Source organism: Gobio gobio, assembly GCF_949357685.1.
Source record: "Gobio gobio genome assembly, chromosome: 23".
Classification (NCBI taxonomy): domain Eukaryota; kingdom Metazoa; phylum Chordata; class Actinopteri; order Cypriniformes; family Gobionidae; genus Gobio; species Gobio gobio.
In genome coordinates, this window is record NC_137119.1 from 35,456,969 (window position 1) to 35,478,976 (window position 22,008).

Sequence of the window (22,008 nt, forward strand, 5' to 3'; positions counted from 1 at the left end):
CTTCGGGCCACATCGTTTCCCCGTGCACGCGTGCTGCACCAGCCGCCTCTAGCAAGACTTGCGGTGGTCCAGCAAACGCGTACGCACACCGAAAATCTTCCTCGATTTCGCCCTGCCGGTTAGCCGCTTCAGGGGGTCGGGGAGGAGTCTCGGTTGACACCCAAGACCGGCCTCGAGAGGCTGGTTCCCGTAGCAGATTATCTCGGCGCATGGTTATGCCTCCGAATATATCAGCTTGGGGCCTGCGACTGTAGAAAGGGGCATACAGACTGCAGTCCGGTTACCTTCCCCTGAAGTTCAGTGGGGTGGTCTGGACGGCAGTGGTCCCTGGGCAGGTTCGGGTAATGGAACAGGAAGTTCACTCCCTGTTGGTAGGGAGGCCACAGAATGTGCTCCTCCGCCAGACAGGGAGTCCGGGTTCTACAGCCAGTACTTCATAGTTCCTAAGAGGGATGGCGAGTTGCATCCAACTTTAGACCTGAGGTACTTGAATCGTTCTCTGAGGAGATTCAGATTCAAGATGCTTAGCAATTCCTCCATTGTGATTCAGATCCAGTCTGAGGACTGGTCTGTCACGATGGGTCTGAAGAGGACGCATACTTCCCTGTATCCATCCTTCTGTGTCACAGGAAGTTCCTGATGTTCGCTTTTTGGGGCAAAGCGTACCAATTTCGGGTTCTTCCAGGCGGCCTAGCCCTTTGAGACTCTACACGCAGTAGCGTGTTGACGCCTTCTCAGAGAACTGTGTTCCTGGGAGTCGTATGGGATTCTCTACGTTGTGGGCACAATTGTCTCCCGAACGTATCGAGTCCATACGGGCGGTGGTCTCTAAAATGAAGCTAGGCCACAGCATCACTGTTAAGCAGTTTAAGGTCTGCTGGGGCTCATTGCGGCTGCGTCCAACAGAATATCTCTTGGCCTGCTGCATGAGACCCTTACAGTGGTAGCTGGGAATCAAGGGGTTTTCCTCGGGGGGGAAAACCATTCTGTATGATCAGGGTAACGCGCAGATGCCTTCGTTCCCTAGTCATATGGAAGAAACCTTGGTTTCTGTCCCAGGGGCCAGTGTTGGGAGCGTTCTGTTGCCGGTAATCCGTTTCAACCGGCGCCTCCCTCACTGGCTGGGACGTGGTTATGGGAAGTAAACCAGGTGGCTTTCCTTGAGGGGAAATCCATTCTGTATGATCAGGGTAACGCGCAGATGCCTTCGTTCCCTAGTCATATGGAAGAAACCTTGGTTTCTGTCCCAAGGGCCAGTGTTGGGAGCGGTCTGTTGCCGGGAATCCGTTTCAACAGACGCCTCCCTCACTGGCTGGGACGTGGTCATGGCGGCCGCTTTGCGAGAGGTCTGTGGGAGACCAGGCATTTCTCCTGGCACATCTACTCCCTGGCTTTTTCCCGGACCTCCGCGGCCACCATGTCCTGATATGGAAGTAAACCAGGTGGCTTTCCTTGAGGGGAAATCCATTCTGTATGATCAGGGTAACGCGCAGATGCCTTCGTTCCCTAGTCATATGGAAGAAACCTTGGTTTCTGTCCCAAGGGCCAGTGTTGGGAGCGTCCTGTTGCCGGGAATCTCTGAGGAGGGATCTCCTATCTCAGGCGGCGGGTACGATATTTTACCCCCGCCCGGAGATTTGGAACCTATGGGTCTGGCCCCTGAGGGGACCAGGTACATAGAGGCTGGCCTATCGGCAGAGGTGATAGAGACCTTGCTCAGTTCTAGGGCTCCGTCTACGAGGAGACTGTACAGCCTCAAGTGGAATGTATTTTCCACTTGGTGCAGGGAGCATGAGGTGAACCCAGTTAACTGCCCAGTGGCTTCAGTGCTGGAGTTCCTCCAAGATCACTTCTCTGCAGGGCTTACCCCGTCCACACAAGGTGTACGTGGCTGCCATTGCGGCTTTCCACACTCCTATGGGTGATGGGCCTCTGGGTAGGCACCATCTGGTTGTACAATTCCTCCGTGGGGCTCGGAGGATGAGGCCTGCGGCTCATTCCAGAGTTCCAACCTGGGACCTGGCAGTGGTTCTCGAAGGTTTGGCTGAGGCCCCCTTCGAGCCATTGGAGTCGGCCGAACCTAAGAACCTGACCCTTAGGGTGGCTTTTCTCCTCGCCATTACCTCTCTTAGGAGAGTGGGAGATCTCCAGGCCTTGGCGGTAACGCCAACCTGCCTGGAGTTTGCCCCGGCAGGAGTAAAAGCCATCCTACACCCTAGGCCGGGCTACGTGCCTAAGGTGCCATCAAGGGTGGTCAGGTCTTTGGTTCTGCAGGCATTTCATCCTCCGCCTCACGTGACGGCGGAAGAGGGGAGACTTCACCTACTCTGCCCGGTTAGGGCGCTCAGAGTTTATTTGGCGAAGTCTGCACAGTGGAGGAGATCACAACAACTGTTGGTGTGTTTTGGTTCACCTAAGAAGGGATTGCCTGCGTCTACTCAGACAATCAGTAATTGGATTGTCCAGGCAATTACCATGGCCTACCAGGTGCACAGTTTGCCTTCACCTGTGGCCGTGAGGGCTCATTCCACCAGAGGCATGGCCTCTTCGGTGGCCCTTCTTTCGGGGGTCCCCTTGCAGGATATCTGCGAGGCGGCCGGGTGGGCTACCCCACACACATTTATCAGGTTCTATAGCCTGGATCTCCCTACAACGCCTGGTGCTAGGGTGCTCCAGTCCTAGCTGTGCCCGGTCCCCGGCTTCACACTAGGGCAGGTGCTACCCTTCGGTGTGGCCTAGTGGGTACTCGTTCCCCAAAGTGTCGTTTCGATGCAGTGCGAGTTCCCTCGAAAGGGAACTGCTCGGGTTATGTATATAACCCTTGTTCCCTGAGAAGGGGAACGAGCACTGCATCCCGACGCCACACCTCGGCGCGCTTGGAGCGCATGCTTCAGAGCGATTACTGCCGACATTACGTTCCAGCTCCCCTTTTATACTTCCGGGTATGCCGTCACGGTTACGTCATCACGCACGCCAATCGGATTGGCCTAGTTGGCATTCTGGTTTCAGATTCGCTGATGCTAAGGGAGCATCCCCAAAGTGTCGTTTCGATGCAGTGCTCGTTCCCCTTCTCAGGGAACAAGGGTTATATACATAACCCGAGCAGTTCTAACAAGAACTGGAGTATGTCAGAAAAGAAAATGAAGAAAAAAAATATTTGTATAAGATTTACCCTTTTTTTTAACCCATTTTAATTATGCAGTTTGTGTGAAAGTATAGTGTATTTTTATATATATATATAAAAACTTAAGTAAGCTAGCCAGCAAATATGATATATAAACATTATTTTAGTTTATTATGTAGGCTACACAGACAGGTCTAGGCTCTAGCACTACCCAAATCAAACAAGAGTGTGTGTTTTATTTTTGTCTGCAGAGTTTACGGTCTTGTAAACATATCGAACTATGAATGAGACCACATGATCAGAGGTGTTTTCTTGGTTGTGTTTGTCGTTTACCATTTACATGCGAATGTTGTAGCCTACACTTCCCCATGTTAACCAAGTTTCAAGACTATCAGGTTTATAAATGATCAACTTCTAAAACAAATATAGGCTAGTTGTCTTTATAAAGAAATACTCACATGTGATATAAGTGAGCATTATATGTAGCGTTGGAGCCGCTGCTGTGACGCACGCGGTACAAACGCTTCCAGTGTGAATACTCTCACGCAACTGCAGTCAAGCTGACGTGAAGCTCACGCTTGCAGTGTGAAACGGCCGTTATGCTCATCAAGGCTGCATTTAGTAATGCATATTGTTACAAGAGATTTCTATTTTAAATAATACTGTTCTTTTTATTCATTAAGGAATCCTGAAAAAAGTATCATACCATTTTTTCCAGCATTGATAACAACGGAGTATCAAATCAGCAAATTGTAATGTTCTTTAGTGTCACATGATCCTTGAGAAATCAGAGTAATGGCGGATGAAAATTCAGCTTTGCATCACAGCAATAGTATTTTAAAACAGAAATCCATTATTTTAAATTGTAATAATATTTCACAATATTAGAGTTTTTTCTGTATTTTTGATCAAATAAATGCAGGCTTGATGAGATAAGAGACTCCTTTCAAAAACAGTAATATTTCCAAACTTTTTTTACCAGTACGGTATATCTTTCCTTAAAAAGGAACTAAATGCAGTAACATGTTTACTAAATAAAATGATGAAATAAAGTGTAGTTAAATATTTATATTCTATGGAGAGCCCAAGTTGTGTTATATTGTAAGCTAAAAAAATTGCAAACTGCATTTTGATAATACATATTTTGGACAACACAAATTGTGTTTTTTTTTATGGCTTACGTTTCAGCCCAGAGGAGAAGGATGATGATGATGATGGAGGTCTTGAGGAAGAAGCGGAGGAGGTTTTAATAGGGAAGGAACTCTTCCCACGTCGAGTGGATGGAAGTACCACTCGCGAGCGCTTCAGCGGGATCACTGCCCTCGGAGGAGGAGCCACCCGTCCGTGATAGTCGAAGAGCCTAACCGGAACCAAAGAAACAGAGTTTACAAAAGACACCAGAACATCATTAACACTCAAAACTAGGCTTTTGATTCAGAATTATATTGCATCTTAAAGGTTTTTCACCCCTGAAAACATTTCTGACTACTGGTTCCTGGTTTCCCTGCAATTAGCAGAGCTACTTTTGAAATCCGTCATGAAGGCAGGCGAATTTTTCAAAAGAATTTACAGAAAAGAAAGGAGGCATAAGAAAATGTCAAACAAAAGGCACATGCCCTCGCGCTCCCATCGATCTCTCCTGGATATTCACAGCTGTCCACCCAGCTGACATTTAGTAAATGTCTCTGCTAATGAAAGATGAGATCATAAGAAGGAAATGAGCGAAAAAATAAAGGAGTAATCTTTAATTTCTAAAAAGCCCTGCAATTACTCAACACTAATGGATTTATTTTCTCCTAATTCTTTTCAAGGACAAACTGTAGGTGTTTAAGATAAATAAGACTATTTATTGATTCTCCATGAACATCATATTTAATTTCATATCTTTGTGTGCATTTTTTCGTAGGTTTTGATCTTGAAAACGTATATAAAATGACATTTAACAGGGCTTAAAATAATACATGCTATTTTGAAACCAATAAAAGATCTGCGGAAAAAGACTCAAAAAGTGACACAAAAGACAAAAAGTGTTTCAAAATGTGTGCAGTCAGATTAAGGGTTTCAACAACTGTAAATAAATGCATACATACCTATTGTAGAAATCATCTCTGTAGTAATCATAATCAAATTCATAACCACTGAAAGAGACAAAACAAAAGGCACGGTGTAAAGTGTGATTCACTATGACAAGAAAATGACAAAAATGGTTAGGCCTGAACTGATGGAATTAGCCTCTTGATTTAGCAGCCCAACAGACACGGACAGATCTGACAAACTCAACGCTAATCAATTTATACCTAAGATTTAAATGTGTAGAGAAACTAATCAAACTCAATAATCTGATAGTAATCCACGCGTTATTTAAACATCTTGCTGACAGACAGATCAATATCTTCAGCTGTCAATAACGGCAGCAATCAAAGTGGCTTAGTTTATTAATTCCAGTGAGAAACCTCCTATTAGTTTGAATCAGACAGAGGTATTTGGCTTGTTTTAGGGCCTGACTCTGTGTGTGTGTGTGTGTGTGTGTGTGTGTGTGTGTGTGTGTGTGTGTGTGTGTGTGTGTGTGTGTGTGTGTGTGTGTGTGTGTGTGTGTGTGTGTGTGTGTGTGTGTGTGTGTGTGTGTGTGTGTGTGTGTGTGTGTGTGTGTGTGTGTGTGTGTGTGTGTGTGTGTGTGTGTGTGTGTGTGTGTGTGTGTGTGTGTTGTGTGTCTGTGTGCGTGTGTCTGAGACCCCTACTTGGATTTCATCCAGTAAACTTTGTGTGAACCCTTTAGAGTAGCAGCAGCTCCAAACATCTCTTCAGAAGACTTATAATGCCAACTGACAAGGCAAGCAACAGGGTTGCTCTTCAGTCATTTCTATTTCATGTACAAATATGACAGAGTGAAATAGAATGAAAACTTAAACTTTCAGCATGATAATTTGAGTGAAAATTTGAACTGAAAAATTTCAGAATGTATTGGTACTCTCTGTCTTTGCTTTAATAACAGCAAGTTCTGCATTTTAAAAAGGGCATCTTGTGCTTAAATGGAAGCAAAAACGTTTGACCTTTCAACCCTTGTATTATGTTCGAATTCGGAGTACGATTTTAATGTTGAGAGGGTCAAATTTACCTTTATTGGATTCAATACAATTTACGAAAAAGCACACTATGAAAAACAAACAAATTGGTCAAAAACAGTAAACCTTTAATATTAATACTTCTCACACATTACAACAAAAATAAACATGAGAACAAATTATTTTTAAAACTATTTAACTACATTGTAGACCCTGACGCTCAAAATAATTAATTGGTTTGAGTAGAGCCAACTCATATGAAACAAATTAGTTCAATCAAATTAACTAGTATTTAGAACTTTTTTTCTTTTGAGTTCACAAAACGGACATATTTAAGTAATCTGAATTGTTTCGTTGTTTTGAGTTTTATGAACTTGTTTCTTTTAATTTAGACTAACTTAATTTTAACCGAAACTGGGCTGGGATTTCTTTTTCCCAGCATGCATTGCCATGACACTCAAAAGGAAGAGTAAATGCTAAAGTTAAGTGTAATATAATGTTTTTTGTGTGCAATATTAAATGTTAAGTGGGATATTTTGTAGTGTTTAATGATTTGTTATGCTAGTTGAGTTTCTGTTACGTTTTTTTGTAGGGTTACCATCATGGTGAAGAGTGGAGCATGAGCGTGGTTTGAGAACAGATATACAGTATATTAAATATTATATATTGCTGTACTCATTCAGCAAGTGCTATGCTAATGCTAATGCCATCAAAGCTTTGTGTTACCAATTAGCAAGGTAACATTTATTAAATTAGCTAGTTAAAGCTAGCCAAGTTTCCACTACGAAAAATATTTAAGTTGATCAGTTTAATTTAAGCATACTCAAATATTTGAAGTTAAGAGCAATGAAAATGTAAGAGTACAAAATAAAAATCTGCAAATTCTGCTTACTTAATTTCGTAACAACCTAACGGATTGCCTCAATTTTTGTTAGTTTTGCCAACTTATGCGGGTTTATAATGTATTTTTTTAATATTATAAACAGTATTTTAACCATTTTTGTAATAAAAATGTAAAATGTTTGTTTTTTTAATTTTCAATGTTTTTGATTTATTTGTGTGTGCTGTCCTGAAGCTCAAAGTAGAGAATGGAGCTAGCAACACCAAAATCATGCGTTTGATTCACAGCTAAATTAACGGTCTTGAATAGATAAAAAGTGTACATTCTTTCGGATAAAAGTGTCTGCCAAATGAATAAATATAAATCTAAATATCTTCAAATGGTAGTTGAGTAACTGACATAAATACATAATTTTTTTTTATTATGTTGGGTTTGTGCAGCTGCAGTTAACCATTAAATTGCGGGTCAAATTAACCCGCAAACATCAAAATTGGCAGAAATTTTGTAAACGCATACCACAACACATCAGGCATGTTAATGACCCTAAATGAGAATTGGTCACAATTTAAAAAAAAAAATGTATATTCTAGGTTAACCAGTATTTCAGACAACTCAATTTCATGTTGCGGGTCAATTAAGTTAGGAAAGATCATATAATCAATGTCCAAAATTTGCTCATTTGTTTAGCCCTAGACATAGTGCTAAATATAATCATTGTTTTTATGTCCATTTTTTTGTGCCATTGGCTGGCTGAGCATCATGGCAGGCAAACAAATTGGGCAGAAGATGGAATTATTTATTGTAAATCATTAAACTATCTACATGCTCACCAGAAGAATTACAGCACACACTATCCATTCTCAGGCGTTTTTTCCCCCCCATTAAACATCCAGGCATCAATTCCAGACATGCAATACAACTGTACACCTCATCATCATGGGACACCGAAACCATGCACGCCTCTCCCTCATGGTTATAGCATGAATAACATTTATGAATATTATACACACAATGAATAAATTCATGAACAATCTTAGGCCTTAAGCTGAAACCTGTCCCTCATCTCAATCATCCTTCTTTATACACAACCCTTGGGTACTCTTTTGTTACATTATTCAACAATTTATTATAAGGTTTGAAATGGTTATTAAAGTGAATGTTAATATATTAATATACTATTGTTCAAAGCTAATTTATGTTGGCCAAGATTAATAAAAACTATTTCTCGTGCTAGTGATTACATTACAGTAACTTTTTCTCTGTGGTCAACTGCAGAAAAGAAAAGTTGCTTCAGGAGGACAAACCTATTTCATCCTGATCAATTATTATGGAAACACTTATTTCCACAAGCTATAACGTCCACTAGCTATGTTTCCATCCAAAGTTGTAGATTTAACTTAACATTTGCTAATAAAGCAGCGTTTATATCCCACGAGTTCAAGAGAACGAAATAGTCACTTCCTGAGAAATTGCTGCAAAATATCTGTAATAAAAATGGAAGCCACTGCAATCGGGGAAGCACTGTGGCTCTTTTATCCTACATCATAAATGACTCGCGTCTCAGAGCACGCAGACGAAACGCAATAACCTGTGTTATCTTGCGTGCGGATTCCTGGTGTTTATGAATGCAATTGTGTGACACTTCTGGGAGGGAATTAAACCAAATCATTCGGATGACAGACTTTGGCTCAGGCATTTCAGAATGACCAAACCAACATTTGAGATGCTGTGCAATGCGATTGGTCCGCTGTAGGGATGGAATGATTACTGGGTTCACGATAAACCACGATAAAATGTACTAACGGTTAGTAATATCGTTTAAAATTCAATTATCATTAAAACCGTGTTTGATTATTCCGATTTTGAAAACCCGTGCTAAATCCTGCAGCACGCAACGCTGTTTTTTGAATGAGAAGAAATGGGAAGGCTGAGATTTCTCAGCCTTCTAAAAGGACTTTTCTAAAAGGCTTTTACAAAAGTCCTGAGGGAAACTTAATCGAGTATGGTCACTCTGTCTGCAGAACATGCAAGAAGAAAGTCGCTGTAATCAGGGAAACGCTTCGAATCTGCGAACGCAAGGCAAGTGGACTTTGACCTCAATACTAAAACTACGTCTGGGAAATAATAACGTGAAGCTTGAGCCAAAGACGAACTAACAAGTTCAGACAAGACTAGGGTGACATTTAAGGGATAATAATGTATATTCATTGTACACTTATTACACATTTTCTTTACCACACATTTTAAATCTTACCCGTTTATAAATCCATTTTGTACAGTGTACAAAACAATCGTCCAGACAAGATGATCACAAGACGTTATAGTAATAATTATAGTAGTATTAATAGTAAAGTCCTCTGATTTCATTTTCAATACAATCAAAAACAGAGACGCCATTTGCATTTGAATGAAACGAGAGAGCGTCCGTTGTGATACGTGGATGTTTGCTGTTATGCGTTGCTATTGACGACGGTCATTATAAAGGAAGGAAATGTCACAGAATCTAATCTAGCTTAAAAAGTGCATAGCGCTGCTTGTTTTATTTGTTGTTTGTTGATTTTCAAATATAAAACTTGTTGAAATGTTTTCAGTGTGTGCATCTGTTCTTTTTGAACACTTTCATCTCATTTGAACAAAACCGTGATAATATTGATAATCGCGATATTTCATATCGTTCCATCCCTAGTCCGCTGGTTAGTCCAGTTATCTAATCACATCCACTGTTGAGATTAATCGATTGCTGAGGTGTTTCCATCATAGTCTATAAGCATGTCTTCTTATCCACCTGAAATGAGCACATACGGTTTTTTATGAACATGTTTAGAATTTATGTGCATCTTGGCAGCTCCATTCAGCGTATTTTTTATTTTTTTTTATGCAATATCCCAAAATGCGCATATAAATTAGGTGGATGGAAACATAGCCAATGATTAATTGTACACATAACATCAGGACAACTATTAACGAAGCAAATCAGGTCAAACTTAATGCAATTGTGCATTTAAATACATGTCATGCATAATATGAATATCCTGTCAACTATAGAAACTAGAGTGAGGATGATTTTGGGACCATTTCCAAAACACAACCTCATTATATTCCATTATTGGCATCTCTCCGCTCTTTTGACCATTCATTCCATACTAATTAACATTCAAAGCTATTCTTTGTTGGTTTGCTCCTGTTCTACTCTCCTAATTAAGCCTATACCCTTGATTACATAATGGATGGGTTGCATTAGCCGATTTGAAATGCAAATCAAGACTAAATGAATTTCAAAATACAATGAGAGCCGGAAATAAAGAATTAAAAACCCTGAATCAGCTAAAGTAAAATAAAATCACGTAACAAAAGGGAACCAAAACAAAGCTACAGTCTTTTAACGGACACCCTTTCTGGCTCATGAGTAACTGAATTGCCAAAAATCCATATATTTCATTACTATGATTCTATTATTCTTTGCCATGTGCAAATAAAAGGGAAAACACATTTCCATTACATTTATGGACGCAAACCGCACTAATCCAGTTATTGCATGATCATGTAATCATGTAATCACCAGTAATCATGACCCAGTCACTATTTATTTGGCATTAGTTAGTATTTATTGTTTGCAATAAACTGCTCCGAATCCCTATAAAAGCTAGCCAATAAAGGAGTAAATGCCTAATACCTTTTCAAACATTGATTTTTCACTCATTTCCTGCTTGGTTAGTTTTCACTGATGTGTCTGGAGCTTTTCGCTTCCTATAATATTTAAACAAGCTAACCGAACCTGTGAGACACAACTGCAACTTCAGCAATTGAACGAATGTGCTGATAATTGCAGGCCGCGGGTTGTTCTGTTATCTAAACCCGATAATATGACAAATGTGCTGACGGCTTCATTCAGCCCCACCAAGCAGACTTTAATCTGGTCTACCTCAGCTCTCCTAACAAGGGAGCATGAATTTCATTTACACTGCAGTATGTTATCTGAAGTCAAATTCTCACAGTCAGAATGACTAAACCTTTTGTATAATACATACATATACAAGTATATACCTATGTTGCCCTAGTTTGATAGGAAACACCCACCTGTAGACAGCAGTTAGGGGTCGTTTGGATCCTGCTTTAGGCCTGTAGGGTTTCGGCTCTCCGGCCATATTAATATCTGCAGAAACACAGAAGAATACAGAGTCAACTAACCCTAAACCAAAGGGTTTTTTTTCAAAAAAATTTTTTTAAATGTACATGCAAATTAATATTACTCAGTACACTGTAAAAAAAAAAAAGAAATAGGGCACAATGTACTGTATTAATATGAAGGAATTTTGCGTATTGGTTTTTTACAGGTGTTTTAGCTGTATTTTGTAGTACGCAAAGCATTAGGTTGTGTTTTAAGGGTGAATGGAAATTTCCGTAAAATTACTAGATAATGTCCTGCCAGAAAATTACCAGTACTTTTTTTTAAACAGTGTACTTAAATGTATAATTACACCTTAAAATAAAGTGTAACCAGTTGAAACACTACAATTATTAATTAAAAAAAAAAATTAAACATAGCATTTTTTTGACTAATAAAAAGGGCATTACAAAAACGAAATTACTAAAAGTTAAACTAAAATAAAAAAAATAAAAATAAAAGCCAATTCAAAAACATGTAACTATAATAAAACTAACACTGGTTCACACAAAGAATTATAACTATAATGATAAAGGTATAGTAAAAAAAGATATGTGATAAAAGATAATGATAACAGAGAAACAATATCATTGGAATCACTTTCAGAATTATATAAAAAAAATTCCCAGTTGATGATCGATAAAAACATTGACAGCCAATCAGAATCCATCCTGCTTGAGCAGAGACGTACTGTAACTGCAGCGCATGCTTAGAAAAAACAAAGCGTCATTGTGCGTTGGTGTGGGCGCTAATATAGTTATCGGTATAGTTATTGTTCTTGGTGCGGAAGGGCCTTAAAAGGTGCACTATGTCACTTTTCCGTCCACTAGAGGTCGCCTATTCAAAACAAAGGCATAGTTTGATGACGCCAAGTTTGAGCGCAGACTCTTGGGACATGTGGTCTTCACCTCACAGCCGGTGGAAAAGAATCGGGATAGGACTCGGGCAGAAATCATGTTCATGGATGCGATTATTAACGTTACCAGGGTTTTTCCTACATTGACATTTTTTTTGGCGGCCGCCAAAACAAATTGTTGTCCCGCCAAAGCCTTATTTGATCAGTTATTGTGATTTATGAATGAAGTAGTAGATGACTGCTGCGCTTGCGTTAACTTGAGTGACAGAGAGAACGATCAGAGAGCTCCTCCCCCGCTCTCTGTCTTCAAAATAAGCATTCTTAGCTTTTCTAATATTTCACATATTACGTTAATCAAAATCAAAAGGTCGGAAGACCGAATCCATGTTGCACGTGGCACTATCGGACGATGTTTTCCTTTAATTACCGCTGGCACTGGGTGTGAATTGCGCTCAAAAAATGTTGACTCTTCTCTGACCAGCTGACATAAACCATACTTTCAATAAACGGGAAACAAATCCTATCCGTTTATGAAGTGTTTTCTGTGTGTTGACAAATCTTTCGCGACGGGATTCGCACACAACGCGTCTGCTAAGGTCTGATTCGCGATCTAATGAATACCTTTGAACCGAATCGTTTTAACGACTGGTAAGAACAACTGATCTGTCCAACACTGAACTCACGAATCAGTTTAATAATTTACTCTGAACACATCTGAAATGAGAACACAAGTGTGCTTACACAATTTAGCAAGAGTGGGTGTAAGAGTAAGTTCTTTCAGCTTATTTATGTTCACAATGTGTAGTAAAATAAATAGCCTATAAATCATTTAGTTTAGACTGGAGTGAGGTAAACCCAGAACAAAGTTGTTATTAGCTAGCTGATAATTTTATAAATTGTATATGGCTATTTGTAATTTTTTTTAATACTACTTTTTAATATTGATATGATTATATACCAAAACAATTATCTGTAAATAGTGTAAAAATAATGTATAAAAATAAGATAAGCAAAAATTACAAACTTTCTTTGAATTTATTTAAAATTTATTGTCAGTATTGCGCTTGCAGATCACGTGGGTAGGGTACTTTTTTTACTGTGCGCGTGTGTGTGTGTGTGTGTGTGTGTATGACCATGTCTGTCAGCCACCACCGAAGACCATTTTTGACCCAGGAAAAACCCTGATTACTGTAGTATGAAGCAGAAGCAGGACCGAGTGTTGTGGGAGCTGAGTAAGGCCGCAGGAGCGATTGTTAATAAGATGAACTTTGATTATGCCAGTCGCCAGCGTCATTTACGCTTTTCCGGTCATGAGTATGAGGTAACGCAGCTCTGTTTATCATATTAGACACATCTGAGTGTGTTGAAAATTATGTTATGACGTTACTCTGTGCGTTTTCTCGGCAGCTGCTATGACACTTGTTGCACACTGCAGTGAGAGTAAAGCGTTTCTGCAAAAACCGAGGGTAGCGCAGATATGACGCAATCGACAGGCGACTCCCTCACACGTCCCGCTTCCTTGGTTAAAATAGCAATCTTCTCACGATTTACAAATAGTTGGAAACATTTGGGATATTGCAAGTACTCAACTGAACAAAATATATAACACTGGCCTTGAAAAAAATGTTACATAGCGCACCTTTAAGGTTGTCAGTTTTGTTATATTAACCACGACTAGGCAAATAAATCCATGCAACTTCTCTCTGAATCAGCCTTTAATGACTGGGTAGGTGGGTAGAACAATGTGGTGCTTGTCTGATGTTCAGTAAATAATTGGGTGCCCTGGGATTGTAAAACAAGAATATAAACTTAATATAAACTTTTGTGCAATATACCTCTTGAAAAACAGAATGAGATATGCGGTCCATTAGAAATACAACTCACATATAGCAGGCAAACAGAATTTTCTTATAACGGAACATTTTGTGACCACTCATGGAAATAGCTGATAACGCCAACGGTTCATTTACACCATATTTTTTTTTACAGAATTCAAAATATTCTGCTTGAAAAGTATGCTTTGGCTTTCTTCTATCTCTAATACAAATGCAATGACTTTCATACATTTCTAAGTGTGTCCAAATACATTTTTGGGTCACTGTTTGCGTTGTGCATGCTTAAATGTGACCGACATATTTAATCAATTTTGTGCAGTTTATAATCTTTCAAATAGCTGTAGATAAAAACCTATACCACAACAACTTAATTTCACAGCTGCGGTAAAAGAAAGAAGAGATGAAGGAAGAGAAGGAATGACAAAGCACTTGACCTTGATGCATCTATATGTAAAGCATTTTATCAAACCATCATCCTTGAAAGATAGCACATAATTCTCACAGATGTTCTATACTTTATCTCCACCATCTGACCCTCACTACCCAGCACTCCTGCTTCCAGCCTTCAACACAAAAACACACCGCTGCTGCAATACAAGGGGATTCAGAGGGGAAGCGCTGCCATAGAAATGCTTTAAGATAAATGCCATATGGTTACATTCACATCTTGTACTGTAGCTCTGGAATCTCACACTGATAGTGGATAGTACTTTCAGTACTTTACTCCTGTTCTTTAAACCTTTTTGATCAAATAAATAAATACCTACTCTATGAAAAACAAGCATGTGTAACTTTTGCTTTAAATAAGAATAAGATTTTTTTTTCTCATTGAAAATGTAATAATTCTTCAAATCACCATTTTCAATATCATAAAAAAAAAAAAATACTAGCCTAAAAAAAAAAACCCCTCTAAACTTACTGAAGAAGGTAAACTGATAAAGTTTGATAAAGTTGATACATAATCTGAACAATGTTTTGAGGTGTGGTAACCGTAATATAAGCCAAATAATTGACTCCGGGCCGTTGAATTATTCAAAAATAATGTACACGAGTTGTTAAGTATGTTAATGAATGAGACCTTATTGTAAAGTGTTACCATATTTTTTTTAAAATTAAAACTGTGGCAAGCAGTCGAGGCCGAGGGCCGTGAGAGAACGGCACGAGATTGGCAACAGGATTGATAATGAGCGCCAGCTGCACCGGTCTCGTATCTCACGGAGGAGCTCGTATGCATAAAAGGAGGATCGACGACAGTGAAGGACGATAGAGGACCAGGCCTGGGGTCCGTTCTTCGTACGTCGCTAACTCAGCGCTGGGAGATCCAGTGAGAAAGCGTTTGAATTCACCACAGAATTACTAACATCGCTACTGCGAGATTTAGTGGAAGGGTTCGGCGCAGAATTCTGTTATAAACCCCAGATTTCAGATCAAACACGGCTGATCTGGAAACCAGGAGAAACATTGAGAAAACATGAGCAAAGATCAGGGGTTTCAGTCACAAATCACCAACATTCACCATGGCTTACTGTAGTAACACCACATGGATTTAATGTTGTTGTCATCATTCATCTCAGGGTTCGTACAACCTTTTGAGATTGAAATTCAGGCACTTAAGGGTTTTCAAGAGCTTCACACTTTTTCCAGCACTTCAAAGCTCAAAGTTTAAAGGGGTATTGTGGAAGAAATAGTCAGAATGTTTTTTTTTTTGTTAATGTGTAGACCACGTGGCAAACAAGCGCTTTTATTTTAAAAGACATGGAATTACCACTATAACCAGTAGATGGCGGCATAGGAGCACTTATTGACTTATTAGCCATTTACAATATACTATTATCCCTATAGTCTCTAATATATAGACAAAGGTAGGAAGTCACAACGTCTCATGAAAAACAAAACTTTTCTTCAAATTCTAACTAAATTACCCAGAAACCAAGTAAAGACAAAGAGCTCCTTTAATAATCACAGAAGCTGTTGTTCAGTTCAGTGCGAATAACTATAAAAGAACAATGGGAACCTATATTTAATAAGAGCAGAATATTTCAATATTGCCTATAATTTTTTGCACATTACTGTTGTTAATAAAAGTTAATTTTATCTGCATATCAATTCATAAACCTTTGACATGTATACTGTATATTGCAAAAGATATGGTGCCCATTTATACAGTGGAATAGCCAGGGTTTATTCACATGCGGAAAGTTTTGGACCCCAGGTATGTGCTACCAAGCCGCAAATATTTTTAAACAAAAAGTTAAAACTTGTTCTGAACAATTTCTTTGTCATCTGCAGATTGATTTTAAGTAGGAGGGGGGAAAAAATAAAAAATTAAATCGATTTAAATCGTAAATCTGATTTTTTTTAGGCCTTATCGCCCAGCCCTATGCCATTATGTTGCCATCTTGCCGCCAGCCAATTGCTGCATTGCTGATCGTGTTTCGAGCATGCCCTCTTCAGGGAACACAGGAACGTGCAGTAATCTTAGATAACTTAATCCAGATATTTTAATCCAATCCGCAAATTCGTTTGAAGAACCAAATTAGCCAGACATCAGTTATCACGATTAAAAGATCTGGGATCTGTCAAATCATCTCCGATGTATTAAGAGAGGTACGAAGAACGGACCCCTGGACTTTTACGTTGTGTTTTGTTTATGTTTTATTATGTGTGTGCGGCAGTCGTCCATGAGGAGGCTGCCGTTTTGACTTTCATTTTGTGTTTAGTTTTGATTAAAGGGTTTGAACGTTCACCGGTTCCCGCCTCCTCCTTCCTTCATAAGAACTGTGTTACAAATGCATTTCTAATAATTAAAAAAAAAGCACACAATGGCAATGTTAAAAATGGAACACTACCATACTGCTTAATGCATAAATTAATCGAAAAAGTAGTATGCCGTTTCAAAGATGCCAGTTACATTAGTAAACCACAATTTTAAAATGATAGCAGCAAAGTTCATTGAATATAAAAGGATATATTTGCTGCCATGTTTACAAAGCCTGTTGCGACTGGTGTTATAGGATCAAAACGAGAGGATAAAATATGACAGAAAACATGAAGCCTTTTTCAGGAAAAGCGTCTTGCAGAAATCCTGTTATATATGCTGATCTGGGGTAAATGCTCAAGCACATCGGCTCGTGGTGTGACTCATACATGGCCTAGCCAAACTCACTTCTCCAAACAGCATTAATAGCATCATGCTTTTAGGAGGAATCAGGTTCCGATTTCCATTTAATAAAGAATTAGTGTGCTTGCTTCAGGTTTGTGCGTGTCACCGTGCAAGGCTATCTGTCCAATAGAGTAAAAGCGACGCTGCAGAGTGAGGTCTATTTTAAATTTTTACGCTGATTGATGCCAGTCACAAAAGGGTCATAGGAGAAAATCTTCAGGAGGGAAAATTCGCATTCATCTGCATCTGCTCGCTGGACTTCTAATGGTTGCCTGGAGACAGGCCGAGCCGAGTGGAGCTCTCCGTGGTCCTGAACCCTGGGCTGGCTGAGGGGGGAGCGGCTCTTTTTCACTGTTTGGATCATAGCATCATGAAAGCTTTCCATTGAGACGGGCACTCACAAAGAGACATCCGCAGCATCTGAAACCAGCCCATTTTCAATGGAGATACTAAGTTCTTATTCACAAACATCTTTTATTTAACGTAAGCAGTGTTTAGAGTGGTTCCAAAAAGTACTTAGACACTTCAGGGTCTTAATTAATCAATGACATGAACGTCACTGCACTGGATACAATTATTGAATGATTCATTTTAAAGAAAGGCATAGTCTTTTCAGGCGTTTCACAAAAGGTTTGGTTCCAAATGATCTAATATATACTGTTCAAAATAAAGACAAAAAGCAAAGGGTTGTCAAACGTTCCAAATGTGATGAGGCAAACCTTTGTGTAATCGTTTTAACCTGACAATAACTCAAGGCCGAAAAGCTGCTTCTGGTTTGCAGTGTTGGTCCTCTCTGTATATCATGCTCTTTTTTTTTTCCTCTCCATGAAGAACAGCTTGCATCTTTCACCACCTTGTCTGATCTCTTATCAGTTTGACCTTACAAACACATCACAAACACTGCTGTGTACAACCACTGAATCACAAAAATGCTGCAATTGCGGTTGCAGACTACGCAAAAAAAAAAAAAAAAAATACTCAAGAGTTCACTGTGAGGAAATGATGAGGTCAAGATCTCCTCTGAATCTTTGGTTTATTAAAGTGCCCCATTATGCTTTTTCTGACATTACCTTTCATGTAGTGTGTAACAGCACTTTGTGAATGTAAAAGGTCTGCAAAGTTTCAAAGATCAAAAGGTAAATTGAGTTATTGTCTATTGAAAGAACTGATTCTGATCTGCCTGAAACGAGTCGTCAGTCTTACTTCCTGCATGAATCTACGTCGGTTTGTCACAAATTTAGGGCCCTATGATTTCCGCGATGTGGAACACACGGACGGAATTGAGAAAGAATAAGAACTCGGGCTTGAATTAATATGGTAAAACCATAGACTGTAAAAATGATGGACGTAGTGTTCGTGACGTCACCCATAGGATTCGGAAGAGCAGTTTTGAAACGTAAAGTAGGGTCGAGCTGGCCGTTGCCATCTTGGCGTCACTCCCGGAAAACAGAAAATGGGCAAAGAGGCGGGACGTGGGCGGAGCTGAGGTGACATGATGACTAACAGACAGCAGACAAACGACAATCCACCTGTCACTCAAAGTGGCCACGCCCTTAATTATGCAGAACTTTAATGCTTTATATAATGTAAACGAATGAGTTATAAAATAATTCACCCCCCTCACAGTCGTCATGAAGGGCAAATTTAGCCGTATAGACCAAAACCACAATTTGTACCAGGCTGTAAACATGTTTTATTCTGCTGTAAAGTTGGGCATTTTAACATGGGGCTCAATGAGATTCTGCTCCCTTCTGGAGCCTGTCTCTAGTGGCCAGTAGATGAATTGCAGTTTAAGCCACTTCCGTATTGGCTTCAAGAGAAACTGGGGGAGGTTGTCGCTTGGGTAAAACTGATGTCATCATTACTGTTCGTATCACTGTGTATCAAGTGCTGAGGAAGATCCAGAGCTGAAATTAAAATATGCTAATGGATGTTTCATTTCTGACACATGCAGTAAGCGGTAGACAAAGACTGGGCCATCTGACCAATGAGAGCAGAGTAGGCTCTAGGAAAGGAGGGATTTAGAGAGACTGAATTATCGTTTCAGACACTGTGACAAAATAGGTGATACGGCAATGTATGTTATGAGAAAATTCAAGTGTTTTTACCCTTGGAAGCATGTAAAGCTATTGTACGAGACCTTTAAAATGGAATAACGGGGGCACTTTAACACAGGTTTGTTCTGGTGTAGTCGTGGACATCAGATAAACACAATTCTAAATACAAATGGTGCAACTAAACATACACAGTTATGATAGCAATATAAATAGGCTTATCAACACCTCTCATATCTTCAGCTGTGCATCTAATCAAAATCCATTGCATTTTGGTCACTAGGCAATATGGCTAATACTACCGCAATTTTTGTCCCAGTGTGTGTTCAGTAAATTACACGTCTACAACTGTTTATGTATTTACAAAATGGTAATTTTCCTATTCAGCCTTTGTCATGTAATTCTGCATTTCGGGGGCTCGTGCAGTTCACTGTAATATGCAATTCATGGTCGCCCCTTGATGTCCATTGTAAAACTATTTGAGAACCACATATTAAGATGCAATCATTTCTGAGATCAAAATACTTGGAGAGAGAAGGGTCGAATGGTGAAACTGAAAGAAGTGTGACATGAATGGAATTAAACTACTTGATTTAAAGCGATGCTTGTGCACTTTTATTCTATATTCGATATAAAGAAATACAGTCAGCAAGTTTTTATTAAAAAAAATGATTGCAGGACACATAAAGGGTTTATTTTCTGATGATACTAGCTGACTGTGCATTACACCACTTCTGGTAGAGGACTTGTCCTTTGTACTAAACCAGTTACGGAAAAGTACTCATCCTAACTAAATCTTGAACCACAAACCAGCAAGAGATTTTAGAACAAAAACAAAGTATCCGGTCATCCATCCATCCACCCATCCATCCATCCACACACACACACACACACCCCAGCTGGGTGCTGATTTATCCTGAGTTTCCATCTGTTTTACTGCATGCTAAACAGAAGAGCAAGCAGACTGCCACTTACAGCCAAACCTTCATTTTCTTCCACTTAGCACACTGTCACATCTGAAAGTCACAGCGAAAGTAAGGTACACACACGCACGCCATAATATAGCACAAACACATTCTCTACCAGCCACAGACTCCGCAACATCTCCACGGGACATCTATTTAAATCCTGATATTCAGCAGGAGGTATTCTGATCATTATGTTGATGCATTTGATACTATGCCTCAAAATGTGGTGTATGTGCATCGTTCGCACTGTTATCTCAAGCAAAATACAGTATCCAATCTCGCGTACTTTCAAGGTGCCATTTAGAAATTGACAACCCCTTATTAAAAAGGCAGCATGCTGCGAACATCTCGTTTTGTCTTCTATGGATGAAAGCAAGTCACATGGTCTTGTAAACAACAGGAAAGTGAGATGAACTGTTCCTTTATCAGAAAATGTCGCGACCACGAAAGAGTAGATATTTTCCGCAGAGTTGAATGTGGTTTGCTTATGCATTCATTTCAAATTCCTTTACTGACCTATATAAATGTGCAACACTCATCTGCGCAGACCTCTCGAACAAGGACTGCCTTATTTCTTCAAGTTGAAGTCTTTCTGACCAAGTCATCCAGCGCTAAACCTCAGCACTGCAGGGACCTCCGTAAGCAGAACAGCCTCATCACATCCGCAACACCTAATTCTGCTGCAGACAATATGCCATGAAAAGCCAAGACATCAAGCACAAACTTAGTAAATAATAATGAAGCACTGCAGGAGCCTAGGGGTTTGGGGTGTTAACGGGCTTATAGCCGGTGATCAGACGCATGCGGCGAGATGTGAGCAGCTAAAGCAAACATAAACATCTCCCGTGCGGATTCGCTCTGATAATCCAGCCGAATGAAACGACCATGCCTTTTGATGATAATCTGGCTGAGGAATTTTCCTTTGCACTAAATCAGTTACAGCAAAGTACTCGTCCTAACTAAATCCTGTCTCCATGCTTTGAACCACAGATCAGCAAGAGATTCTAGAACGAAACCACAGTATTCATCGTCCAGCTAGGATTGAAAGACTTTGAAGGTGGGATCGTGATCTGATTTGTAGCAAAAAAACGGCCTTAAAGGGTTAGTTCACCCAAAAATGAAAATTCTGTCATTAATTACTTACCCTCATGTCGTTCGACACCCGTCAGACCTCCGTTCATCTTCAGAACACAAATGAAGATATTTTAGTTGAAATCTGATGGCTCTGAAAGGCCTCCATTGGCACAATGCACGGTTCACTCTCAAGACCCATAAAAGGTACTAAAGACGTCGTTACAAAGTCCATCTCACTACAGTGGTTCTAAAATAACTTTATAAATCGGCGAGAATAGTTTTTGTGCGCAAAAAACCCCTAAATAACGACTTGTATAGTGATGACGATTTCAAAACACGGCATGATGAAGCTTCGAAGCGTTATGAATCAGTGAGTCGAATCAGCGGTTTGAATCGCCAAATTTCAGCAGTTTGGCGGTTTGACACGCGATCCGAATCATGATTCGACTCACTGATTCATAACGCTTCGAAGCTTCATGATACCGTGTTTTGAAATCGTCATCACTATATAAGTCGTTATTTAGGGGTTTTTTGCGCACAAAAACTATTCTCGCCGATTTATAAAGTTATTTTAGAACCACTGTAGTGAGATGGACTTTGTAACGACGTCTTTAGTACCTTTTAAGGGTCTTGAGAGTGTACAGTACATTGTGCCAATGGAGGCCTTTCAGAGCCATCGGATTTCAACTAAAATATCTTCATTTGTGTTCTGAAGATGAACGGAGGTCTTACGGGTGTCGAACGACATGAGTGTAAGTAATTAATGACAGAATTTTCATTTTTGGGTGAACTAACCCTTTAACATGAAGTGAAACACAGTAAAAACCTGTTCATCATTTCAATCGAAAAATATATGTGACCCTGGA

At 39.7% G+C, this 22,008-nt stretch overlaps 1 protein-coding gene across 5 annotated transcripts in view; it reads right to left on the bottom strand.

Annotated features, from left to right (window-relative positions):
* The window catches only part of LOC307119851 (RALY RNA binding protein like), a 235,793-nt gene that overhangs the window by 21,381 nt on the left and 192,404 nt on the right, over positions 1 to 22,008 (bottom strand). For all 5 annotated transcript variants that reach the window (XM_079806534.1, XM_079806535.1, XM_079806536.1 and 2 more), the window contains 3 exons: positions 11,105 to 11,180; positions 5,215 to 5,262; positions 4,306 to 4,484 (listed from right to left, as the gene is read on the bottom strand). In XM_079806534.1, the coding sequence (XP_079662660.1) occupies positions 4,306 to 4,484; positions 5,215 to 5,262; positions 11,105 to 11,180 (303 nt within the window). The remainder of the gene's footprint in view (positions 1 to 4,305; positions 4,485 to 5,214; positions 5,263 to 11,104; positions 11,181 to 22,008) is intronic.